Below are 27,454 nucleotides of genomic sequence, written 5' to 3'. Positions count from 1 at the left end.
AGAGTCTGCACGTTCAGAAGCAGGACACCACAGAACTATTCCTGCAGTGATTTCGGCTACTACACAAACCCCAGCAATGACAGGAGACCAGGAGTAAGAAGGCACCCGCCTTCTCCGACTTGGGGGATGTATCTGTTTTCCAGCGTTTTTAATCACCCAGTTCACAAGCCTGTGATGTCTTCAGCCATTCCTTTGGTTCAAATCGTTCAGCTCTCTTCCCACCACCAGTCTCAGACTTCAAACTGGTCCAGTTTCGAGGCTGTGTGTGGACTGCCCGTGCAGCCCTCGCTGCCAGCCCAGCGGCACGGCCCTTGGTCTCCAACACGTTTCTCCCCAGGAAGGAGGGCAGTGGTATTCTCTGCCCCCAATTACAGACACACCAAGGGCAAATTACAGACCCTGCGAAGGTCTATAAACGTGATCAAATCTCAGGGATTTCAGCAAGAGCTCAGGTGTCTGATTTGAGGATCTGCACGAATGGCCTAAGATCCCACAGAAAGTCTAAGGCAGACAGGAGCTTTGATTACCCAAGTGCCAGGCCAGGACCCTCGCCACCAAGCCACACTCCTTCAATGCCAGCCTGTCACTGAGCCACACGGCAGCACCACTTCAAAGCAGAACCGCTGCCGAGACTCTTATTTCCAAGCTGTGACAAGCAGCCAGCGTTCATCACGGAAACACTCAGACACTGCAGCCTGCAAAGTGCAGCCTCTACAAACACGACAGAACCTCAAAATACAACAGTGACTAAAGCACGGGCATGCCAGGCTGCTGCTGGGGCATTCACGGTGAGTGTTTTCCCCCCACCACCTTCACAAGGCAGTGACCTACAAAGGAGACCTACTGCACGCCTGGGGCATCCACTGTGAGAGCCGAGATCCAGAGATCCAGCAGATGCGTATGATATCGGTTCCACCAACAAAGCGGGTGGCTGATACCAGGTTGTGCAATAGGGAGTAATCAGTCCAACAGATGAGGGAAAACAGATGGCAGAAGGCTGGTAAAAATGCACAGAACCACATGTTGCTGTGGGACTGCCGGGAGATCACACGCCCAGGGAAACTCAGAGATGTAAAAGCTTGTAGGGACTTGGACTCACAAAGTAAACACAAATGGTTGGTCTTAAGTTGAGACAGAGTTTGTTTTTTAGTCATCGTTACTAAAATATTTGCCATGGAGAATAAACAAATGGTGGTGGCTGCTGCTGGGGATAATGATGATCTACATCACGGTGTTTTTCCTTGAGTCCAGCACCCCTGAGCGCCCTGTCACAGGCCACTCTGGACCTGCTGAATGTTTTAGGGATACATTTTCCTCGTGATGTACCTACCTGCCACAGCTGTCAGAAGAAAGAGCTAGTGCCTGCACCACACCCTGAAAGAGAGCACGTATCCCTTTGAGGATGTCCAGGTTCTCTCCTGCTTCCAGGAGAATAGTATGTGTAATCACTTCACCCCTTCCCTCCTCAAGTGAAGCTGGTAACAGCGAAACAACATCATCATACTGCAACTTCACCCCTGTAGGGAACTGGGCTAGTGTCTTAGTTTCTTGGTGAAAACACCATGGGAAGAAGCCTGAGGTATGTATTGCCTGGTGGGAAGGATGGAAGAGGAGCAGCCCGTACCTCTAGTTGGTTCTGCTGCGGCGTGTTTACATCCCATAGTGTTGGCACGTGGTTCAGACTATCGGCAGGCAAGAAGTCCTTAGGATCCGCAATGTCAGAGAGGGAATCCGCAGGGGACGAGAAGAGGGAGTTGTTGTTGGAGAGCTCATCGAGGTACGAAGAATCCTGAAATGGAGAAACGACCCCAGTTAGAGGAGGCAGGATGAGAAGACCAGAGAGCTGCTTTCTCACACCTACTCATCCAGGAAGTTTTAATTTCTTGCTATTAAATGAGCAGCTCCGTTACTTCATGCTCCACAAAACTTAGGCATTAACTTGTAAGCGAGGACGTGCTCTAAGCAGCTGTTTTAAAATCTCAGTTTCTTGAAAACACAGGAAAATCAGTGACTGGACAGAGGTGCCGGTACACGTTCAAGACTAACTCAAACTGTGTGCATCTCCACACACAGGAGTGGAAGAAAGAGGAGCGTTCAACAAGACATCGCTCACCTCAACTTTGTATTTGATTAAAAAGACTGCTGAGGGGTGAAGAGCCCTCAGTCTAACAGCCAAAGGACTCAAGTATTTCACTTACGCACAAGAGCCCACAGAGCACAGCTACACCTGACGATGACACAGCTGTTTAACTGCGACTTACACCACAGCAATACCTGCAGGCTTCGGAAAAATCAGTCTCCTCCTGCCAGGTTCTGCACAGACAAGGCTGCCAAGAGCAGGGGGGAGGCGTGCCAGTGTCATCTGGATTGGCATCGAGATAAATCTTGACAAATCCACCAACCCTTTTCCCAGGGGCATGCCTCAGTCCGGACAAGACGGGAATGTGCTTCAAAGACAAGGATCAGGCTCTGCCCTTGCGCTCTCTCTGGTGCCTGCTCTCGATGGCCTACAGTTGTGCCTACAGTTGTTTCATTTTGTGCCAAGCCAGCGATGAGGTTGGTTTGAGTCACACGGACGGTAGCTCAGAAAGGGCCTTCAATCCCCTCCCTACCATCAATTCCTTATCTGGTTTTTCAAACTTCAGGTGCCAAGAACCAATAGCCAAAAAGCACTTCTTACTCTCCGTCCTTAGCTCTGGCTCAGATCACATCACCTCAGCTCTCCTTCCACACCAAATACCACTTCCAAACTTTTTCAAAGAGAAAAACTTTGTCTGCTGTTTACTGAAGAGCAACTTCGAAACGCCAAGCTCCAGCACGCAGGTCCTGCTGGAGACGTGCCGCTGTCCCAGGGGAACACGCAGACAGACCCCCAGGTCCCTCCTGGTGCCCCACAGGACTCTGCCAACACAAACCAGTTCTGTGGCTCTTCACAAGGGCCGGGTCTGTCAGCACGCAGCCAGCTCAAGCTCTCCGCTGGCCAGATAACCAAACGGGTGCGATAACACCGCGGCGCGGCTGCCAGGAGACCCGCAGTGTCCGATACGAGGAGAAATCGCTGCTCATTTCCAGTTAAGGGCCGATTTCCTACTACAAGGTAGAAAGGCAGCCAAAGATTTTTTTAGAAATCACTTAAGCCTTGCCTGACATAAAACCATGAACAGCCAAGCCTGCCTGTGCTATTCCTGAGGGCTTCAGGCCAAGAGCTGGGTCAGACTCCCCCCCAGCTGCTATCACAAGTTATGTGTTTCAGTGTTTAGAACCACTGGGACACATCCCCTTCCCCTTCCTACCAGGTATGTCTGGTTTGGCACCCAGGCAGTCATCACTCCAAAGCCATAGGTGCGACGCTGGCAGCTGTGCCAGAGAACTGAGACTGTAGCAGCAGCAGTGACAGCGGTTGCAGGCATGAGGTGTAAAGCTTGTACCCATCAAAAAACAACTGGGGGGACCCAAAGGCTCAGGGAGAAAGGGCTGTCTGTCGGGCTGTGCCCCCAGGGCGGTACCGCTACGCACCGGGCACTGTGCTCCCGTGTGCCAGCCCAGCAGCAGACGGGCAGCGTTTCCTGCGCAGCTCGCACTCTTGATATTTCTGTGGCTATTTTAGGATTACCCAGAAACCAAGGCTTTTCAGAGACTCAAGCAGGCACCTAGATTTACCATCTCGGAATGAAGTGACCTCTGGAAATGGGGCTCTGTTTCACACTCGATGAAGCAGGAGAACACTTGGGTAAATGTGGCATTTCTGGGCCAGAGCAAACGCCTTGTGCACCCTGCAGGAGTGCACCTGTACCTCCCACAGCCGTCAGCTCCTCATCTAGAGCACCGTACGGGCAGTAGGAGTGTGGGATTCAAGCTAACATCGTTCATGCTATTGAGTTGTTTTTTTTTCCATTAACTCCCACCTCCCAAGGTCTGTAGCCTCTCTCAACCTTCCAGACCTCTGCAGAGACACTTGCTGATTACCTCGAACCTCTGCGCTGCTGAAACAAGCCATCATCGCCCCTTGCTGTCCTCACACCCTTCTGCTTCTTCCCTGGACTCAAGATCCCAAGAACATGTGCTGCAGGAGTTCAGCTGCCTCTGGACTGTCACCATGATCTACACTCCTGTGCTACCACACCTCTTCAGATCCAGCCGGGATGGGGTAAAGCAGAGAACATTGACACCTGGGCTTGGGAAGAGAGTTTGACAATTCACCTACTACTACTCTCTCATGTTACACCTGATATAAAACAGTTTAGATCAATTTTGTAGCAACTCTTGTGGCCATTCCCAGAAAGAAGGGAGAGAGAGAGATGGACAGGCAGACGGACTGCTCCTTCACCCTTCTGCGCTGGTACCTGATACGCTGGACTGACGCAGCAGCCAGAGGACCCGAAGCAGCTGGAAACTCCACTTCGGGTGTCTGACAGTCCAGATACCACACAGAGGATAAACACAGGCTGGTATCAAGAGGCTCGTAAGAACTGCTTTGAAGAAGCTTCTTTCAAAGCCCAGCACTAGAAGCAACAGCTATTATCTTCTCTGAGTACCCACCACAACACAGTGACACAAACTGCTCTTGGGATGGACCTGGAACTACAACACTCCCACTCCAAATCCGTGACGGTACAAGTGCTTTGTCCACAGGCAACGAACGGCTGGTGAAGCAGCCGGTCCCAGACGCAGACGTGACTTTTCACCAGTGCCTGGGGAGATGCTGAATGCAAAACTAAAACGGGCACCCTCGGGCCTGGCCACCTCGCCCGGTCACACGAGGCTCGGCAGGCAGAGCAGGAGCTTGCCCCAACCAGCCCTCAGAGCTCAGCTCACGTGAGGCGGTGCAAGAACGAGTTCCTACTCATGACAAGCAAGAGGAGACATCACCGTCCTTGACATGAAGTCTAAAAGACGAAAGGACGGACACAGAGACCTTGAAGTCTGCTGTGAAAACCCGTTCAGAACTAACCGCTCGAGTCAGCGATGGAGTTTATAGACGCCCGCTATAAACCGGCGAGAGGGCGATTCCCTCCCAGCAGGGTGATCGCTTCATGGAGCATTTTATACGGGGTCAACAGCCAGCGACGCAGCGGCCACGCACAGCTCCTGCCTGCGGGTCTCGCCAGCACGTTCTGGTTTTCACACTGAAGTTGGAATAACATCAACATACGGGAACAGGAGATAGAGGATCACAAATCACTGTCTGCTCTTGGCATCTGAAGATGCTCTAGCGAGTGACTTGATAAACTAACGATAATCATTCGCTGGACTTCTAAACTGTGAGCGCAAACGAATCGCCAGTGGATGCTGCTATGGCACACAATATTTCTGTCATTATCCCAAAACAGAAAAGTTATCAAAACAAATAATTAACTCCCCAGAAAAGATCAGAACAAAATCAGGGTAAAACCACCGCAAACAGCTCAGTTCCCTCAGTCAAAACAAGGTCTTTGTTAAAAATAATGAAAGAACAGGTGAAGTCTAAATACAGAAGGCGTATGCATCCTGAAAATATTTTTGGCCATGAAGCCATCAATATAAACGGTTTATTTGCTCACAATCCAGACACAGAGGAAACAAATACTCCTCCTCACAGCAACTATCGATCACTCCGCTACACAGCTCATAGGGGGCTTCAAAAAACGTATATACACGGGGACACAGAACCAGATACCCACGAACAAAGCTACACTGCCAGACATGAAAGGTTTGGTGTCTCAAAAATCACAGATTAAGCAAATTATGTTTCAGGAAAGACAGAATCAGGAATTAACAGCTGCAATAGAAGCAGTCGATCGCTAAAAGAAAATCTTTCAGCTGCCAAAACCCAAAGTCTTTCTAAATATGGGGCAATAAACCTGCAGTCTTAAGGGTTCAGTGCTGCGGCTGGCAAGCGTTTCCCTCGCTGCTCTGTACACAGCATCTGGTTTAAAAATAAAACTCCTGAAAGCCATTACAACTACAGAAACACACCGATCAATTCTCCACACAGCTCCTTTTCCTCCGAGTTTCGCAGTTAGAGACCAAGTTCTAACCGCCAGGAACAGCCTCCAAGCACCACATGGTTCAGCAAAACACAGACCACATCTGCAGCACAGTAACTCTGCTCGCGTCAGGAGCTGCTGCCCCTAAACCTCTGCTGCCACAGCAAAAGTTACAGGGGACACACAAGCCCGGGCGAGCAGCTGGAGCCGGCTGCCCTCACAAGCAAAACACACCGGGAATTCCAAGGGAAAAAAAGAAAAAAAAAAGAAAAGTCAGGCATTACCTTGTAGAGAGCTGGGAACTTTAGCCAGAACTGCATTTGGGACATTTTAAACCAGCATTCAGTTTGCTGTCCGCAGGGCAGGACGTGGATGAAGCAGTAAGGTGAGATTTTTCAGTATATAATGGAGAAAGGTCTTCATTCATGACCGCAACAGCAGCAACAGCCAGGAGGAGAGCTCAGCAAGGGTTTTAAAAATGAACATGCAGAAGAAAGGAGTGAAAATGGAGGAAAAAAGGACAGCCGTGCAGTGCGTCTGTCCTGAGCCCGGGGAAATTTGCATAGAGTGTTTAGTCATGAAGGAGAGTGCTCTTACTTCCTCTAAGTACAAGGGCTGACTTTCAGGAAATGATGCCTGCTTGGTAAGTCAGTGAAATTACTGGCAATGCGATGAGAATTACTGTATGTGGTGTAATTCAACCACAGCTACACTGTAAACAAAGCTGTGCTCCACGGCAGCGCGGCCAGAGCCGGGGCAGGAGAGCTCCGGGCAGGAGCCCGGCTCCGTCCCCCGGCCAGCACAGACCACACCAGCGTCTCCCCGCAGCACCTCCTGCTTCAGGGCTGGGGGTTCCTGCCCTCCCCAGCTCAGGGGCTCAGATGAAGTAACCAAACTGAAAAAGATCATGAAAAGTATTCCCGAGTTCCCCCCCACAAGAGCCATGTGCTTTCTTTTGTCTCCAGTATCTGCCCCACCCCAAATATTGCAATTAGAAAATAAAAAGGAGTAGCCCTTTTCTTAACTTGCTTTTCTAGATCATTGTTATTTCTCGGCCTCCAGGAACACTGCCTTCTTTTTCCAAGACCTTCCCGTTTAACTTCAACGGTTTTGGTAACAAAAATAAACAAAATTTGTGGTGGGGAAGAGAAAAAGGGACACTGAAAAGGATTCGGTCATTGTAAGTCTGCTCCAACACAGCCCGAGGCTGAAGGAGAAGCGAATTTGCCAGAGTAGCCCCGACCCTGCAGAAACACCATGAAAACCCTTCTGTTTGCTTTGGGTGCAGGGGTTCCTGTTTGGCTCTGCCTGGCAGAGCCGGCGGCAGCGCCGGTGCCGGGCTCTGGCCGTGGGGTCAGTCCCCCCAGCTCCCGTGGGCTCGGCTGCTCCCAGCCCCGGGCTGGACGCTGCACCACTGCACGGCGAGGCTCGTGCTAAAGGCTCTCGGGCAGCCGTGCCACGAGAGGAGGGCAGGGAGAGGGGCTCTTAACCTGGCAGCGACCATGGCACAGCACGAACCCAGCAGAGCACGAGCCCGGCAGAGCTGATGCCCACGCTGAGGACGGGGACAGGAGCGCTGGCTGCAGATCTCCCCCGTCCCGGCTCCGAGCCTTTCCACGCGACCACGGCCCAGCTTCAAGTGAAACGCAGCTCGTCGCTGCTCTGCGTTAGAGCTGGTGCCTGGTGCCTCCTGTCGTTGCTGATGCAAGTGCTCCGGGGGCCTCGTGGCGAGAACCGCTGGAAAATCCCACGTGGCGAGGCACTTCTCAAAAGCCAGAACCTTGGAGCGACAGGAGACAGCAAAGCCCCTGCCCAGCCTGCAAGGGATGGGAGCAGAAAACGAGGCGCTCTCCAGCCCCTCTGAGAATCGGGGGACACAACCGGAGGGGGCAGTTTTGCTTTACGACGTCGGATGAGGAAGGAGGATTGGCCCCTGCAAGGAAGACAGGCTGGGCCCCGGGGCTGGAAAACCACCCGCAGGACACAAACCCAGGGCAGGGCTCACTTCCACAGGGAGCCGGGGACACGGCCCAACCCACTGCAGCACCGTGGTGCCACGGGGATTAGTACATTAATAGCCCTTAATAATGAGGAGCCACGTTCCATCGTGCAAAACACCTCGTCCAGGAGGGTTTGTTCAATAAGCAAATGGGAAGGAAAAATACCTTTCCCCAGGCACTCAGCCTGCAGGCAGGGACGCAGGTGCCCCATCGCTGCCAGGCTCGACCAGAGCCCGCTCCCGCGCCCGGGGAAGGCTGCAGCCGCCGCTACCCGAGTGCCGCTCCAGCAGAGGCGTTCTGCAGGAACCGTGGTGCAAATGAAGCGTTTGGTTTCTGTGGGCAGGCGGCTGGGGGTGGAGAAAGGCAGCGGGTTTTCACTGCTGCTTTTATCTGAATTTGATTGTATTTAATTAGCTGGTAGGGCCCTGGAGCTTGGCATAGGTGCTTTAATGATACGTTTGAAGTAAAGAGACCAAATACATATTTGAAATGTCTCAGGGACTCGCTGGTGACTGCCTCGCTGCGTGACCTTGATTAAACCACCAACTCCTGCCTAAGCCCTACCCAGCCTTGCTCTTTATGCAGCCTTTAAAAAGCAGGTGCTTTATTTCCTCTTCCTTTTCTGTTCGTGGACAAGCGGGGGAAAATGTAGGCAACAAAACTGGGCTGCCAAAAGAAGCAAGACATACGACATTGTTATAGGTAACCAGGACTGCGAAATTGATTTTGCAAGACCACAGTAATATAATCACAGGAGATAAGATAACCCACCGAGAAACCACCACCCGGAGTTTTAACAACCTGTCCTCGGGGAGAGGCACGCCACAGCATTTCTGCTCTCCGCAATTAACGCAGGAACACGCGTGCTGACGGACACGGACAGGAAAGCAGAACTACTCCAGCGTTCACATTCATTTGACTTCCCGTCTGCCAGCACAACCTGAAGTGCCCAACCCAGCCGCTCTGCTGGGTAACCTTCACAGCACCCTCCACCACCTCCTCATCGCTGACCTCCAGGACGGCTGCCTGAACGCGCTGAGGGTTTCTTGAAAGCACGTGCTGGACTTCTAGGAAAGCAGAGACACAAATCAACCCGGACTCACACACCTGTACGGGAGAAGACCTGGCGGCTCCTCACCCCCACACAACCACAGAGCTGGGGACTAACTTCCCTGAAATACCAGGATAACGAAGCAGCCGGGAGGTGTTTTATAACTGGAGCTGAAATTCAGTGTGTGCAAGGGGGGTGTGCGGATCAGCAAGCCCTGCCAGCACACGGCTCCCTTGAGCACGGGACATGGGGAAGGCAACTGCTGCTTGTTCAGGGATGGGGAGAGGACCGGGAGACAGCCTGCCCCCGAGCCAGCGCAGAGGGGAACCCCCAGGCTGGTGCCAGCGAGGGAGTGAACTCTTGCAGGTGATCCTGAAAGCTGGAGGGAACCAGCACACGGCAGCAGGCAGCGAGACGCTGCGACTCGGGGAATAACAACCAGGGAAAGAAAAATGACTGAAGAGGTGTTCGTGTGGGAGGCAATGGGGTGGCTGCTGTGGGAGGGCCGCTGGTGTGCTGAGCACGTTACGGATCGGGACACACAGTGACCACCAGCAGAACCAGAGATGGCGAAACTCACTCCACCGGACTGACTCAGGCTGATTCTGCTTTGAATTAAAGCATCTATTTTAAAACATCTCCCAGTGGTCTGCTATTAAATTATATTACCAGCATTTTTTAAGAGCACTCTGTGTTTCAGAGCAGCCCTTTTCCCGCTTTTGTTAGCTTTGTGAAGGGGAGGAGGCAGAGAACAGCGCTTGCCAGAACTTCATAAGGTAGCTCTCCATCCCTCCCGTGCCTTCTCTCCTGCCCAGAGGTGGACATCCCCGTTTGAAGGTAGCAATAGAGATGAAAACTAACAAGTCTGGAACGGGGGAGATGCCAGAGCCCTCCAGGCCCTTGTACCCCCTCCCTAGGGCCACAGGCATCTCGGCTGGCTCCTGCAATCCACAGCCAAGGCCAACTGACAACAAGTTATGCCTCAAAAGCAGAATTACTCTCATTTAACCACAGCTACCTCTACCTGAGTTAGTCTCAAGCACGGTTCATCCAACCAGAAGGAGATGCTGCTTTAGAATCAAGTCAGCTGCATCCCAGATGTGTCCCCTCCTCCTCGGTAACCAGCTCAGGGTGGCTAAATCAGGCAGGCAGAGCAAACCCAGCACTCAGTCGGTGAATCCTGTGCGGGTGCCCGAGCCCTGCAGTTCAGGAAAGGGCTGCAGCACCCGCACACCCCTGCCTGGTCCAGCCCTTCGCTGTGAACCCAGCACGGACACCGACCAGCTACCGGTGGCTCCGGCACAGCTCACAGCCGAGGCAGCCAAACCCTTCACACGTGCCGGCAGCCCGGGCTGACGCCGCTGTCTCCTCGTACACCGACGGCAATGCTCGCTCAGCTCCGAGGGGGGAGCTCAGGTGGGTGTGTGGCCATGTTATCTGGTGGGTCACCTCGAAGCCTGATGCATCATCCCCACCATCCCCCCCACGGTGAGCCACGGCGAGGCCGGAGCCCACGGAGAGCAGACACACGGACACGGCGTTGGGCGGTCCTGCCGGGGAGCGCGCCGGCATCACCAACACAACCTCACCGCACTCACTGGAACTCGGTCAGACGAGCCCTTGTAATCACAGCCTTCACTTTTCTAAACCGAGGCCTGAAGTTAAGTGTTGGGCATCTCACCGAAAGAGTTTTTAAAGTGTAATTAAGTCAGCCAAAACCCCAACCCTGGAGTGCAAAAACAGAGACGGGAGCACGTAAAGCAACTCGTTCACAAAACGCTTCAAAGGCACCAGAGGCAGTTAATTGTCTTCAAATTGATTTTAATATCTGTATTCCCTGTAGACACAACTCCAGGACAGCGATAGGAAGTTCCAGGACGTTTCTTATTCCAGGAAACTCTTCATTTCAGTCAGAACCAAGTCTTTCATATAATTTAATAACTGTTACATTGATTTCTCTTAAATCACCACAGCTCTGTGCACTAAAGCGCTTTTAAAAATTAATACTTTTTCTTAACAGTAGGTTAATTTCACCCCCCCTCTTTAACAAGAAAGATTAATAAGAGATTGCAAGGGGCTAGTAGCGAGAAGAGGGCTGGTTTATGATTAACACGTGTGGCCAAGGGCCCCCCTACACCACAAGCAGATCAAACAAGGCTGTAACTGCATCTTCACAGCATTACTGCAAATGCCTCTGCCCACGAGCAGCCAGTTCCTCCCTGCCCCCACAAGCCAAATCAACCTGGACTGAGCTCCTTCCTCCAGCCCAAGCACAACCCCCGTTCTACAAAGGGTGCCCGAGCTCCCTGCCAGAGCATTCATCCGCAGAGCTGCTTCCCCGAGGAAGCCAAGGAAGGAGCCTCTGCAGAGCCCCCGCGCACACCCGCTGGGGCCGCACCTTCCAGCTCAGCAGGAGCTGCTCACCCTCGCTGCACACAGCTGGGTTTTCTTCTTCAGGGTAACTTATGGCAAACGAAGTCAGAGGAGGAGGCTCCTGCGCCTCTGGAGAGCCACGGGAGCGAGCCAAGGGAAGTTAAGCACAGGGAAGCAGAGGCTGACTATCAGAAACGGGCAGGATCATTTCAGATAACAAAAGGCAGGAGGAAAGGGGCAGAGTCGCATGCTTTAAGCAATTCTAGACAGGATCAAAGAGTGATTTTTAAAGACAAATCTGTGGTGGCCAAGAGCAGCGAGTATTTAAGTGCCAGGTACGCTTTTCTACACCAGGCTGTAAGGTTCTGGGGCAGACCCCAGCCCAACACACACCTGCCGAGGGGCAGCCGATGACAAGCGTAAGTTAAAACCTCCTGGATTCAGTGTTTTGCTGTGGCAATTAACCGTCAGTGACACAAGATAGCATTGATATGACAAAAATGCCTTTGCAGCAGAATTACTGCACACGAGCTCTGGATTCCAACCCACAGCACCTGCGGCTGGAGGAACAAGTGGCAGGAGGCGAGGGACACGATGGAAAGCAAACCCTGCCCCTCTTCAGGACTCTGATTTCCAAGGACGGGGGGCAGTCAGATCACTTCTTACATAAGGAGACACCACCACAGGGTCTGAGCGAGACTTTGGCTTAAGACAACAGTTCCCAAGATCAAGAAATGCTACCAGACCCCACCATGGCCTCATATAACCATTTTCTAAACCTCAGTTTAAGCCACTTGTTTATATAAAGAATGCCAACAGACCGGCAAGGATGAATCACCCAAGAGCAAGCCAAAAAAACACAAATACTGTGGAGGAAACAAGTTCAAGTTCACGTTAGGCTGTTCTGACCATGCAAATGCAGCACCTTTTCCAACACGCAGACGGCGTTCAGCAAGGCTGCTGCGATGCGCACAGCAATCGCTCTCCACCAGACCCAGGCAGCAGCAGTGAGTGATTCACTCAAAAAAAAAAAATTCCCAGAGCAATTAAGAAATGTGGCAACTCCCACTCACGGCATCCTCAGGCCAGCAAAGGCTTCACACTCCGAAGGTGCAGCTGGGGACCACGAAGCAAAACGGGGTGAGAAGACAGCAGGGAGCAAACGCCAGTGCTGGAGGAAAACACGTCAGCCTGCCCACCTCCAACCCTCGCGTCCCCCAAACCCTTGGGCACACGAACAATTCTCCGTCATCGCCACCAACAGAAAGCATCTACTGCACAAATACCTCAACAGAATCATTAGTCATTTGCTCTTTAGACCTTTTAAATCCATTTTCAGTATTCCTGGAAAACTCTTTAAGGAGACAAACTGCCTACAGGCTACGCAGCCCGAGACCAGGCTGGCCAAAGCGTCACTCCAGATCAGAGGTGACACTTCCACCTCCTTCCTCTGCCCCCCACCAGGACAGCAGGCAGAAGTCAAGCCCTGGCAGGCTGCTGAGACGCACAAAGGGCTGTAACCCAAGAGGGCAGCAAGCCCTCCTGTGCTGCTGAACTACCACAGACTGGAGTTTGGTAGCCGAGCAGACAAGTCTGTATTCATGTATGGAGGCAGCACAGGTTCTCAGATAAGCACCTTGTCTGCCCAGTGACCACAGATTTAATCAAGAATCTCTTACCAGAGCATGCAGCAAACTCCTCATGTTCTCTCTTTGGTTTCTCTCCTCTGTTTGGCATGGTCGTAACAGCACAAAGTTTAACGGGACTTGCCACTCCTACCATCACAGCAGGCAAGTATGGAAAAGATAGGTACTTTCCTATACAGTCACCTGGAAAGATGTAACCACCCAAGCTGCTCCCACACCTTTCAGCTCTCCAGGCAGATTGTTAATATTTAACAGTTTGGCATCTGGGACAGCAAGAAATCGGTAAAGTGGAAAATATTGCTGAAGCAAGGGATGGAAACGCTCCAGGACGCTCCCGGATGACTCCAGACTGATGACGCTGCCTCCAGTGAGGTGCCTGCTGCTCTGTCAGATCCAGGCTCTAATTCTGGCTCCTGTGAAAAAATCATCAGCTTTCCTTTGGGTGAGCAATGACTAGTGGTTCAGAGAGCCCCAGGTTTTATCAATGGATTTCCACATTGGTGCTTATTCCATTCTAACATGTGAGAGCACTGGGAGCAAACCATGTAGAAAGCTCAAAAGTCAAACGCCGAGTGTTCAGAAAGGCTGATCCGGCTGCGTACATCAGCAGAACAAGCTGTTTGAGCTGGAGGATGACTGCAGACTGAAACGCCTCTTCAGGAGACAGCAGAGCATGACACTCGTGTCATTTCACACTACTGGGCACTGTCACCCCAGACACCCGGCGAGCGCTGCCCGCCTGCCCTGTGGCAGCTCTAGACAGACACCATCCCTCTGAGGTACGAACTCCATCAGATCAGTTTCAGACTGGAAAACAAAGCTCTAGCAAAGGTCTTACTCAGTGTTCCTCAGTTTCAGAGCACACAGGGTGACACATCACTGCCCTGGGTTATCTGTGGGAATCTCCAGAAAGCCCCAAGCAGTAACGCTCAGTGCTCAGGGTTCCAGCCAGCCACCAACCAGGGCAGAAAAGCACCACTAAAACGCTCTGTTCCTCGTGGGAACGCACATGATACCACCTGCTATCACATGGTACAACACCCGAGTAAAAGAACTGGCTTGGCTGTGTTAGAGTCAGTGAAGGACACTATCGTTTGTGTACTTGAAGCAGAACTCTTGCAAGCACGTTGTAATAGGTACAGTCTCACAAGGGTTGGCTTGGACAGAAAGAGTCCAAGCACAAGGTAACTGCCTGCAGTCACCTCGCTCCCATCCATCCCTTCCTCTGCAAAAAATGAACCGGCTCCAACCTCAGTTTGCGTGGCACTGAGTCAATGTAATCCCTAAATACTCACTGTTCAGGAATCCACCGCTTGTAATCAGTGAGAAAGCACAGGCAACACATGAGAGGGAAGAGTGTTTCAGGAGGCAAATGACTTAACTGTCTGCAGCACGTCCAGATTCACACTTACCTGTGCCCTCCGCAAACGGGATTCTCCCACGTGCTTTCAGTGTTTACATTAAACACCACTTTAAAAGACAGAAGCAATTTTACCACAGATAAGCTCCTACCAAGCCAGCAGACAGCTCCTGAATTGCTGTAGTCAGAGAATCTATCCCAATTGCACACAATTCCTACCAGGTGCTGGAGAAATTCAAGCTATTGCCCGTCTCTTCCTTTTCCCCTAATAAGGCAAAACTGAAAAATAAACCCCGTCACCATAAAGCACCATTCTCCCCCAAAGCCATCAGTAGCTATATACTTACCTGAGGAAAATCACCATTTTTTGGTAAGAAGTCAGTGGGGTCCACAGATGCATAGTTTGTATCCAAGAAATGTGGTCTGCTGATGGAATTCATATAAAAATCGTGAGGGGAATTAAAATATTGCCTGTAAGGAAATGGGAAAAGCAGTTATTTCCTGGCAGTCCTGAGTATTTCTCAGGTTGCTTCAGACTCCATAATCAGTGGTGAAAGTGCAACTGTGGGATGACACATACAGGAGATTGATATTAAAAAAGCTGTGTTTATCCAGAAGAGATATCTAGGCAAAATTATACATCTACCAGTTATATCCTACTGCCCAAACTCAGCAGTGTACGAGTCTGGAAAGCTGCGTTAAGAATTCAATTCTCAGCAATTTGTGTAAACCAGGAAGGATTTAATGGATAAAAATGGTCTGCAGGACTAAATAACATTTCAGCCCTGACAACAAAGCAAAATTCAGCCTCTGAGATGTCCCAGCGCCAAGTGTTTGAGGGGTGTGATGGAACCTGACAATCACACTCCATAAGGACAAGCATCAAGTTTCAGGGAAATATCACACCCAAACGCTGATCTGGGCCATAAAACTGACAGAGCCCCGCAAAGCAGCACAGAGGGAACGAGAACAGCCCCCTCGGCACCCCCTCACAGGGAGGGGTAATGCTCACGGGTCTTAAAGACAGATAAAAAGGGAAGGGTTGGGGACACGCAACCCTAGAGGGAACTGTTAGCCCAGAGATGAATTATGGATGTAACTGCTCGTGCCTAGTTACACAGCGAGCTCTCTGCTAACTAGCAAGTGAACAAAGCAAAGGTCTTTGGATCGCTCCCTCCTGGGCAGGGCACACGCCAGCGCTTCCTCCCGCCTCCCTTCCCCCCGCACCGGCTTCCTCCGAGCAGAGAGGAGGCAGGAGAGCCGACAATTCCCTTCCTCCTTCCCCGGAGCAGCCTCCGGCCTGTGCTGCACGACCATCTTCTGGCTTTGCTGTTACACACGCAAGCCCTTTCCCTCTCCTGCAGGAGCGAGGAATGTGCTTCGTAATCCTTCCCGTAAGGGCTGCGCGCTCCCGCTACTTGGGCAATCGCCACCAACACGTCTGCGTGCTGGAACCACTCAAACGGTTCGCCCCATCTGACTGGTTTCCTCTTGTGGCAAGTTGTACGTTCTCCATAGCGCCAGGGCTGCAGAACCCACAGCAATAAACTTTAACGAGGCACCAGGGGGGAGGGAGAAACAAAATTTAAAACGAAACCCTACCCAGGAGCAGAGCTAGGGAACGACTGCGCTGCCAAAGTATCATTAAGCAATTAAAATGCCATGTGTGGCTATAGCTCATTAATACACCATGCTTAACATTTACATATGTATTTATGTGCAAACACGGTTATCTGGCTCTGCTAAATACATTTTTCCTGCTCTTTTTTCATCATAAAAGATAACACCCTCAAAAGTGAACAGCTCCTGCCCCCTTCTCAGTGCTGGCAATGTCTTACCTACCGCAGGGACACACCGAAGCAGCGACCCAGCCCCGTGTGAACGCAGAGGTGGATTTAGCTCCCCTGCACATAACAGCTCTGACAATCCAGCGCTGACTCTCAGCTCCTCCAAAGCTAACCAGGCAAATTAAAATCTGCGGATAAATTCTGGGAATTAATGTATCCACACACAGGGAAAGGCTTGTTTAAACTGCTTCCAAGTTGAAGCTGCTGTGGTCTCACCATCTCTCTCACACGAGGACAGAGCTTGGCCAGCGCTAATGAACTAACGAGAGAAGGGGAAAACTATTTTTACTGGAAAAGTGAACGCTGTTTCCTATTTCACCAGCACCTCGTGGGGCTGGACAAGAGTCAGTTAAGGTAACGGGAAGGAGACCAAGACAGCCCCAACCTCCCTGGCCTGAACTGCTGGGGAATGACCAGCTCTGCTATGTTATTTTGCTTCCCTTAATCTTGGTTTTTAGATCTGTGAATATGAGATGCGCTTTCTTCTTGCGCTCTGAAGTAAGAGCCAACAGCAACCCAGTGCAGTGCTTTGAGATCCTCTTAGGAAAGCCACCAGCATGCGGCGTTTGCCAAAGTCCTGTTAACACCTTTGGTGCTGTGCTTTAGCTTTTTGCCCAATAAGAACCTAAAGATATTCACCCTCATTTGAAGCGCTGGCATAAAGCCACTGACAAGTTAGCTTGGATCAAACTGCAAAAATTAAAGTGTTAACCGGAGGAATCAAGTATGTGAACCTCGCTGCATTGCCAAAGCAAAGGTGTGAAAACAGCCTCGTAGCAGGACTGCCCTGTACATACCTGCTCGCTCGCTCCAGGACTCAGTTACTGGTAAACTGCTCCACGGAAGCTACTCTGGGTCAAGAGCTTCCCCTCAGAGGCCGAAGGTGTTCACTGCATAACTACAAATCATTTTAGAAAGGAAATTTATACTGGGTTTAATCTGCTGGATTTACAGAAGACTGTTCACTTGCACTCATATCCTCAGATCTGACTTTGAGCTGTAGCACTAAAGAAGGAACCAAGTGTCCCAGAAACTACCACCTGCACTCATCAACTCCAACACTCCAAGTCCATGTCCTGTCATGGAGACACTCAACTCGCCCACGAAAAGCCAGGCTCCGGCTAACCTGGCTCATCCCAGAGCCAAACCCCCTCTGACTGCACTTGGGGGACAGCCAGGGACACGCAGAGCTGAGGGCCAGTTGTGTGCAAGTGCTACACCAGTCCCTTCCAGGGCACTGACTCATTGCTCTTGGAGCAATCAAGGTCCTACATCAATTACTAACCTCATAATAATTACATACACGTGTTTATAATTTACTTAGCAAAACTTATCTCTTCAGCACCAAGATCAGTCTGATGAGTTAACGCTAGGGAATCTGGAGTCACCTTATTTTACTTCTTTTAGCTGTGGAAAACCAAGTGCTGATCTTCTTGAGGAATAAAACCAGACCATTTTAACCCAAATGACTAAAGACATCAAGTCATTAAGTTGTTAGAGAAATTATTCTGCTCTAAAGTGAAGCTCAGTCCGGGGAAGCACTGCGCTCTCCAGACAGAAGAGGCTGCCCTGGCTCCAGCCAGCCCCTGGAAGAGGAGCGCTCCGCTGCCCCGCAGGAGGGCAGTCACCCACGAAACCACAGAGAAAAGGGCAGGAATGCTGGTCTCCCGCTTCTGGTTGAACTCCGCTTCACAAAAGAGAAAGAGGGAACCTGGCTCAAGAGCTCCATCTGAAGAAACCAGCGTTCCGTGGCGTGAAGAGGAGGTTGCGTGTGCTGACCCAGCTCACGTCCTTCAACAGGTACCGGTGAAGAAAAACAATCGTCTGCTCCCGGCCTCACAAGCCAAACAAGCCAGTAAAGCCAAGCCCAAAAATTGAGCTGTTATGAAAAAGAGTACTTAGAAATCTAACTAGAGGGACATTTTCCTGGAGGAAATTATGAAGCAAAGCACATGAATGTGTGCAACGCTCAGAACCCAACAAGCACTAACAGCCTTACCGCAGAGATGGTTCCTACCCTGCTTTAAGGAATAAAGCAGCTGGCCCAGAGGAATCCTTTCATCCCCGAGTCCTGGGACATTCTGAGCTGGGTGGGGAGCATCTTTGGATTATATCAAGTTCAGGCAATTGCTTTAAAGAGCAAGACTGCTTTTTTTTGCTGCCACCCACTCTAAACATAGCAGCAGCGGAAGAGTTTGGTACAAAGCAAATCCGAGCTGCCATCTGACTCAGCCAAAGCATTTGATGTCAGTCCAGCCAGCGGGTCGCAGGGTAGGGCTATTTCACATACTCCAACAGAATGCTGTTGGGTGGGGTTTTTTGTTGGGTTGCTTTGGTTTGGTTTTGGTTTGGGGTTTGTGGTTTGTTTTTTTTTTTTTTTAAAGAATTTTATAATTTCCTTCAGTTTTCCTGAAGCTCAGGACTTTTACCAGCAGGACCTAGAGGAACACATCGTGGACAGGCTTTTACAGGAACCCACACCTCAGAGGTGAGCAATGCAACGCACATCCCTCGCAGGAGATGGACTCCACACTTCCACAGCTCAAGCTTGCTATAACAACACTTGTTTAGACTCCTGTGATACTGTGCCTGCCTCACATGCTTCACACCAGCTGCCCACCCACGCATCCGATGCATGTGAAGCCCTTCTGGGACCGTGCTGCAATTTCACTGGAGACCTCCTGTGTGTATTTTGGCCAGACTTCACGCTCTGATGTTACAGCTCTCCATTCAGAGATGCAAACTCCACACCTCAGGCCAGCGGAAGATCAGACTCAAGCTGGCCGAGGTCACGGGCTGTCTAGGCATCAGCCTGGCACTCTTCCTCCCCATCATTAGACCAATTCAGGTGTTTCAAAGCCCACTTTACTATTTCAGCAAGCAACACTCCATACGTAGGTGGCAAAGTGGAAAAGGGCATAAAAACAGCAAGGAAAGGGGGTTGTGTGTTTTGGGAACTGGGGAAGAAAGCTCTGCTCCAGGTTTTGAGCAGAACCTCACTTGTTCTTTCAGCAAGGTTCAATACACCGTTTACATTTTTCAGGTTAAGAAAATCTGAAACAAAGAGGCAACCTTTGGTATCTTCTAAAGAAATTCTCTGCCATGAAAGTTAACTACTGAAAAGGAACAGGAAAAACCTGCTTCAGAACAAAGCTGTTGCTATGAGAATAAGCCATGTCCAAACACAGCCGCTTGCAAATGAGATTTCTTCTGCAAGGAGTTTGAAGAGAAACTCGGACTAACTCTAATGTCATCTGCACTTTTCTATTTTACAACATGGGCTATAATTACAACTCCCTTTAAAATCCCATTTTTTCAATGTTTCCATCCCCTTCAGGATTCCTACCTGTAATGCCCTAACCCTAAATCCACCTAAAAAAGATTCTCAGCTGCAGTTTTCAGATATCAAAGGACAGACTTGTTTGGGTTTTGTGAAACACAGGTATGGGAAATTTCACCTGAAAGGTAATTTTTACAATGACCAGGATATAAAAAACAGGAAGCTAAAGGTGCAGCCTTGGCTAAATCATCCTCTAGCAAATAATTGCTACAATGAGCCTCATTTCCAAAAGTAACTATAGCAAAGTCAACAACTTTACATTTGTGTTAAACGCAGGCATGTCTTTGCAGGATCGAGGCTATAACGTTTTCAGCAGAGTTGACACAAGCAGAGCTAAAAAGGAAGAAAGTGGGGGACAAAACCAGAACAATTGGTCAAAGAAAAAAACCCCACCACAACAGATAAACACAATCTAATCTTGTGGTTCAATACAGCAAAACAGAAATTCTGTTATAGCTCTCTTGAGGATGCACAAAGTGTAATTTACAGGAATCATGCTCAAAAAGTACACCCTCTTCCAAGCAGAGACAGGCTAGCTAAGAGCAAAGACACTGAACTGATCTGGAAAGTCCTCTCAAATTCTCACTTTGGGGAGTAACTAGCAAGGCAGAGCTCCACTCAGCACCTGTGGGACAGCTTCTTGGTAATCTTACATCAAGAACTGCCCTATTCCATCCACCCTATCCCTGCCAGCTGAGCTCGCTCTGCAGACTGAGGTGGACCAGGCACACGAGGAGCAAGAACTAACACAGAGACAAAACACGTCTCATCCCTCTGACCAGAGGAGCTGGTTCTCACTGCTGCCAGCCAGGCTGGAACTTAGACACTCATGAGGATGGATCTCTGCTTTTCCACAAAGATGCTAAAATCCCTTTAGGAAGGAGGTTAAACTAAACCCTTGAGCACCTGGAACACAGTTATTAGCTCACGATATCAAGTCCTGTTTCTTTTATTTTTCCTTCCTCTCGTCTCTGACCTAAATAAAAACACATCCTGTATATCTGTGCCACTCCCCGTATTCACAGAGAGACCAAAGCAGCCCTCGATCAGCCTTCAAACCTTCCTCTCAACAACCAGCATCTCCCAGTCACAACAGAGCGTTAATCCAAGTCACTCAGTGGTGCCACAAGGCCACTTTATGTTGTCCCAAACATCTCCTGTCACGTCCTGCCTTCTGACCCAGTATGGAGGTTCACCATAAAGGGGGAGAAGGAAGATCCCTCAAAAATTTTGGGCATGTAATCTAGAAAAGCTTTTGCACTGAATCTAGAAAGCACATGGCTGATGTTTTTCCCATCAGACAGGGCTAGTTACTATGCAAAGGTTACTGAAAGCCGTCATAGCTCCGCTCTACAGCACTAAACTGTGCAGCTTTACTTAGAAGTCAGTCAGAATTTCTCGCACTCATCAGCTCACACCTTGTGGGATGAGGTTATCAGTGAAGAACATCAGTTATAACCGGAGGAAAGAGTCACGACTTGTGATGAGCTCTCAGCTGCAGTCAGGGGCTGTGCACGTTCTTCCAACACAGACATGAGATGGTAAGATTTAGTCAGCTTCCAGTCACTTACACAGCAAAAGGTTTTACCTTCACTTCACCTGTAAGTCTGCCCCCTGGTACCAGTAATACCTTCTTCCTTGTCTTCCATCTGTATAAAGCTGGGGACTGCACGATGCATTTGCTCAGCTAGATTGTGCTAATGGGGTGTTTTTAAGAACTCCATTAGTGTAACAAATCCAGGCTAAAACAAGGCTGTTCCTCCCTTATAGCAGCCTCCAGGTTTACCAGAAATCAAAGGTTTTCTCCTTTTTTTTTTAAAAAAAAAAGCTGTTTGCTGCTTTTTCCAAGATGCGGCAGTTTATGAAATGCCACAAGATCAATGTGTGATGCAATTGTTTCCCCATCAGTTAGTGAAATAAAGTAAACAAGGAAAGCAGTAAAGAAACAGTTGAATCACTGTGTGCAAGAGCAGAGGGGAATTACACAAAGGAGAAGAGCACTCACTGGTTTTCACTTGGGAAAGATGAGGCTGGGAAGGAGGCAGGGTAGCAGCTACTCCACGAGTCGGCAGCCAGCACGGGATTCTGAAAGGAGAAACCAGAGCAGTCAGAGCAGCACAGGCCTGGCACGATGACCTGCAGCTGCAGACCTGAGGCCAGGCTCGTGCCTTCTCTCCCTCCGTGCCTTCCACAGCAGGAGGAATCGAGCGCTACACTCCAACTGCAGCTTTTGGACCTACTTTCCTATCACTGGCCCCAAGACAACAGGGTCCGGCCCCGTTCCCAGCCCTTTAACCTCGGTCTCTACAGAAAGCACCAACCCATTAACTTGAAATCGGCTTGCGTAGGTAAACACCTGAAATCATTGTTCTTCTCTTTTTGTCCTCCCACCCCCCAAAAGAGTCTCTAACATTAACAGGAAGCTTTTAGCTCAGCGTGTACCACTACAATCACGGAGAGAATACAGGATCTTATTACTGAGCTACAGACCAGTCTTTCGTCTGTCCGTTTTTGTGTCCAAAGCAATGACACCTCATGCTGGAAGAAACATGCACTGGGTGAAATGGGCCTCTTTTTTTATCCTCTGTATTAAACTCAAACAAGAGTTATAAACAGAAATAGAAAACTGCAGGGACGCGTAAGCTATTTTGGGGTAGAGGTTTGCTTTTTGCCCTGTTAAGAACAAATACATCAGGGAGCTGGTTTAGTTTTAGCAGCTGTACCAGGACAAACACAACGCTATTCATCTCTGCTACTCTCAAAGAAGGCCCAGCTGGACCCAGCAATAGATTTAGCGTGTCTCAGAGAAGCAAGCTGGCGTAGAAACAAGGTTTGCAGTTCTGCGTGAACTCTTCAGTCCTTTCCTGAGGAGCCTGGCACCTACCAGAGGCATTGTTGCAAACACAGCCTTGCTTTCCTCCTCCCACTTCACAGGCAGCAGACACCCGTCACCTCAGCCCTCCAGCATTCCCCATCAATACCTCATGCCCCTGGACAGCTGCCTAGAAACTCTGCTCAATAGCTCCTGCAAACACCCACAAGGGCTCCCAGGACCTGACGGGCTGCGGTGCTCTGCTCAGGGCCCTGCTGGTGACACCCTCCACGCAGCCTGTCCCCACCCTCCCCGGGACGCTGCCGGGGCCCTCACCTCCATGGCTGGCACGGCGAGCTGGGAGCGGAGGCCGGGGATGCTGTAGAGTGTATTGCCTGACTGCTGGTGCTCGTGCTGCGGGTAGTTCTTCCCCCCGTCCATGGCAGGGTGTGCTGAGGGCATCAGCCTGCGTCCTGCCGCATGAAGTCCTCAGGGCAGGTGGAACAGGCTGTGGAGTGGCGGAAGGTTCGTTATCTGTGCTCTTCACCCCGCACCATGTCCTAGGGTGGAAAAGAAATGCACATTTAGATTTTATGAAAGGGGAGAAGAAAAAAACACTTCTAAGACCAAACGTAGCTAAGAGATCAGCAAACAGACGTCAGCCTGTGAAATGCCTGCTGCCTCTTTATAAAAGAGAGGTTTTTACTGGGAAACAGAGTTCTCAAATATCACCACACCTGGAATTCACCCAGGCCTGCGAAACACACCTCCACTCACTGTAAACTCTGCGGAAGCCTGGCAGATCATCACAGTCATCTGTGAGTTCTGCAGTAGACACACAGCTGCTTTTCGGCTTGAGGAATTTTCTTGTCTGATATACAGAAAGATCCTGCACTTCTGTGCAAACTCATGAGGATCAGTCCCTCAAAATCCCTCATTTTCATGAAAATCTGCCACGTAGGTGGCACATGGATCCCCGGCCACGCTGAGCAGTGGGTGAATCACCCCGCGGGTCAGAGCGCTCACATCTCCCATCCCGCTGTGCTCTGATCTCTCCCTCATTTCACAGCAGATGTTCCGTGAGCACTAACACTTCTCGCCACTGCAGAAGTAACACCAGGCTGCCCGAAAAGATCATTAAGCTACAAAAATCTCAGACCGTTTTAATTAATCGCTAACAGAATAAACACTCTTTACAAAGGCCTGGGACCACCTAGACCCTTTTCGCTGGCTTTATTTCACCAGAGATTTACTGCAGTCTCATTCTTTCACAAGCAGAAGTGTTTCTTTTTATTACACCATAAAATCCACACTCAAGCTTTACAGTCCATAAGCCCAGGAGCAAAAACATAGCTAAAACCACTTAGCTAGCACCCCAGCATCCTAATTAATATTGTTATACTGGCCTCGGGCCTCTTGATTTATTAGCCAAACATTAGCACCAGGGTTCCCAAAACGCAGCCTGCAGACCACTTGTAGTCTTGAAGCCTCATTAGAAGCTGCTTAATCACGGCCTTCCTTGACGAGATCAGCTCACCAGCACGGCTGCAGAAGCAGCAGCGTGGCTAGCGGGTGCTCTGGCCCCACTCACACACGAATTAAGTGTTGATGCTGAAGTCCTATTACTTAAGCAAAGCCTGCTTTACGTTACATCTCCTGGGGACAAAGGACTGCAGATGAACTCCTCCAGGCAGCCCAACGTTCACGTCCCACCTCTCAAGTGGGTCTGGGCAGAAAAAAACGTGAAGACATTAAAATATTCAAGGGCTTCTTCCTCTCAAGGCACACGATTATTGCAACAGAACTCGAACCGGGACGCACAAACGCAGACTTTGACCCCAAGCCCACTGCGGAGAGGCCGTACAAAGCTTCACCAGCGACAAGTGAAACCCCCTGTGCTCCAGCGCGGTGGCTACACCCTCATCCCAGGGGACGCTCCCCTCTCTGGGCTTTAGGGTTGCTCTTTTCTTTTCCTTTAAATTGTTTGCTGATGCCACAAGAGATCCTATGACATTTAGAGTTACATCTAAGGAAGAAAGTAATAAGAGACAAGACAAACGTTTATCATGACTCCACTTATCTCCAGTGCCCACCACAGAGGTGAGGTTTGCTGATCTCAGGGTCAACGTCACAGACTGCTTTAGAGATACCAATATCCTCTGGTGCCTTTAAAATACTGCGTCTGTTCTTTTCACCAGAGACTTGAGGGGGTTTGCTGCTTTTTTATTCCTATTTGTAACAGCTTTCGATAGGAAATCAGCAGCAGTAATTCCCGTAACAGCTGTAGCAAATATACAGCTTTACTCACACACCCAAAGTAACTCATGAAGGGTAAAATCAATATCAGAATTTCTCCCTGCCTGCTCTTCATTCTCTCGTGTCTTGACAGCACCAGATTTCACTGGCCGGGTGCTCTGCAGAGCAGTGCCCTTCCCTAAACCAGCACCAGTTCCTCAGGAAAACTCCTGCACAATAGCTCCTTCCCAATTAGCCAAACGAAGGAAAACTGCTTAAGGAACTGTGAACTGCTACGCTTGAGCAATGGTCAGATGGTAAAAGACAATGCATTGAATCTGCATGACATAATTCCTCTGAAGGGATCAAAGCGAAGAGCAGCCCAGCCTTAGAGATGGGCACCCAAAAACTCGAGAGCTTTTGTTCGGAGACGCCAAGAAAATGAGTAACACAGTTAATGATGAAACCCAGATGTGGAGGACAGCCAGCCGTGTGGGTGGGAAGCAAGAGGCATCAAGAATTCACCCTGCACCCTTCCATCCGTTGTCTCGATGCCGGAGGATGCTGAAGGCACTTCTCTTGCGACCAGGAGAACGGCACCAGCGACCCGGCAGCAGAACACGCGCTGGACGTCACCAAACCCAACCTCCTCCACCCCACCAAAGCTTCAGCGCTGCAAAATAACCTTGTGTTCTCCATGCAGGAAGAGCACGGTCACAGCAGGTTCCTGGGGTGGTTATCACGGGGGTTGCAATGACTCTCACCAGAAGCTCATGCCCCAGTAAGAGAGGGCTGCTGGCTGGCTTACGCACTCAAATTCCAAGAGAAAACTAAAGACAAAACTGACTAAAGCCAGTTGTAGAGATCTGTGTGAGCCTGAGGACGGCAGGACGACACCCGTCACGAGGAGAAGTGGAAACAGCCTTCGGTACACGCTCGTCTTGCCATCCTCCAGGCAGCCTCGTCATGGAAAACCATGAGAATCAGCAAGTTCCCTGCAAGCCCAAGCGCTCTCATTTCCACATCCCGTCCTGTCGGCGTAACAATAAGAACTGATAAACACGGAGGCCCACAGCCTGCACGGGAACCGCTACAGCAACCTCGCGTAAGCATTTTTCCACTTCTCTTACCAAATACACTCCAACAGAGTAACAGTTCCCACTGTTAAGGCAAATCAGAGCTCTCTAGTTTAAGACCATTTCTATTTCGGAAGCGTGCAAGCGGCCCACCCAGAGTTATTTAAAAACAAAAAAGACGAGGGCACTATCAGCAACTAATTTGACTGGGGAGTATCCGAAACCCCAGGGCCAGCAGGGAACAAAAATTTAATTACTGATACCAACCTTTACCTTAACAGTCAAAAAAGGTTCTAGTTACATAGATTAATACTTATTTTTTCTACAGTTTCAGAGTAACCTCTAGTGCCATCTAAGATTCAAACCAGAGTTAAAACTCTCTTTCATGAGTCACAGATTAAAAAAACTTTTTAAAAACCCCTCCCCTGCCCCGTTAGCCTTCGACAACCAGACCCAGGGCGTTTGCTGATTATTCACTTTTAACATTTCTACCTAGGAAAAAAACCTTAAACAAGCAGAGTGCTACCACCAAATTCAAGAATCGAGAATTGACTCAAGTTTTTCACAGCGCTCGAACACAAAGAATGCAGAATCATAGAAAACAGCGACCTTGAACTCACTGACTGAAGTCACATCAGGACGTTACACCGAAACGAACCCCGGTGCGCGGCATCCGTCACACCCCGTGAGCGCAGGAGACGGTCCGTAGTACCAGGAGGTACCAAACACTACCAAGGAATTCCAAAAAAAGCTTCCCAAGTGGGTTATGCTTCAAAATGTAACTGCAGAGTCATTAGACTGATTTTACAGATGGGTTATTTGCCACACAGAATTAATTGAAGTGCTCCAGTGCCACGATAGCTATTCAGGGAGCAGCATCACCCACAAACCAAACCACCACACAGCGCACGGATAAATCCCCTAAAAATCACTGGAATGGATTTTTTCATTTCTCTGTCACAAAAACTGTGTAATTACAGAAAATTACCTCAAAGCACAATCTGTAAAGCTGCTTGCTTACAACCAAGCAGAGGAGTTTTCTAGAACCACCAAAGACGAGGCTCCCACCAGCAGCAGTTGTGTTAGAGGAGGTAAAGGCTGGGCGAGGAGAACCCCAGCCCTGCAGAGCAGCGCAAGGGGTAGCTGGGACAGAACGTAAGGGAACCCCAGCACCACGAGGACAAGGCTCCTGCCTTCGAGAACTTCAGTGACTGCACACATCGCTAACGGGCAGCGAAGCATCGCCCAGGTTCAGCGATGGCACCCGAGCCACGATCACACGGCCCTGAAAAAAACACTGGCCTTGCTCCTTCATGGCTGAGCAGCCCATGTTAGTAACGAACCGGGTTCCCTGCACAGCGTGATGAAGCCTCGTGAGCAATTTGATGCTATCACGAGTTCTTCTGGTGAAGCTATAGAACAGTTTCAATATTAATAACAGTTTCCTTAAAGGTTTGCTGTTGAGCGCAGGCGATAAGGGGCAGCTTCCGTCTGGAATTCCTGCAGAATTCATCACGCCTGGAGGTTACGGAGCACAAATTTCAGCTTTTAACAGCTTGAGCTTCTTAGAAAGTTATCGGCCCAGCACTGCAGCAGACAGTTTGCAATTTGAAAAACATACTGAACTGCTCGGCAATAATCAGGATGGACAGAGCCGTGGGTGAGGGCTCAGCTCACAGGTACCTGCAATCAAGAGAGGTAAAACCAACCCACCGTACACTCGGTAAACACAAGCACTTCCTCCTGTT

General features: G+C 50.0%; 1 protein-coding gene across 2 annotated transcripts in view; it reads right to left on the bottom strand.

Annotated features, from left to right (window-relative positions):
• The window catches only part of SBNO2 (strawberry notch homolog 2), a 53,694-nt gene that overhangs the window by 20,907 nt on the left and 5,333 nt on the right, over positions 1 to 27,454 (bottom strand). For both annotated transcript variants that reach the window (XM_068420506.1, XM_068420508.1), the window contains exons 2-5: positions 22,732 to 22,955; positions 21,589 to 21,668; positions 14,744 to 14,867; positions 1,625 to 1,789 (exon numbers count right to left, since the gene is read on the bottom strand). In XM_068420506.1, the coding sequence (XP_068276607.1) occupies positions 1,625 to 1,789; positions 14,744 to 14,867; positions 21,589 to 21,668; positions 22,732 to 22,857 (495 nt within the window). In that variant the 5' untranslated portion in view covers positions 22,858 to 22,955. The remainder of the gene's footprint in view (positions 1 to 1,624; positions 1,790 to 14,743; positions 14,868 to 21,588; positions 21,669 to 22,731; positions 22,956 to 27,454) is intronic.

The sequence above is a fragment of the Nyctibius grandis genome, chromosome 31, assembly GCF_013368605.1.
Source record: "Nyctibius grandis isolate bNycGra1 chromosome 31, bNycGra1.pri, whole genome shotgun sequence".
In the NCBI taxonomy this organism is placed as follows: domain Eukaryota; kingdom Metazoa; phylum Chordata; class Aves; order Nyctibiiformes; family Nyctibiidae; genus Nyctibius; species Nyctibius grandis.
The sequence above is the reverse complement of the archived record's forward strand: the minus strand, read 5'-3'. Positions and strand labels throughout refer to the sequence as shown.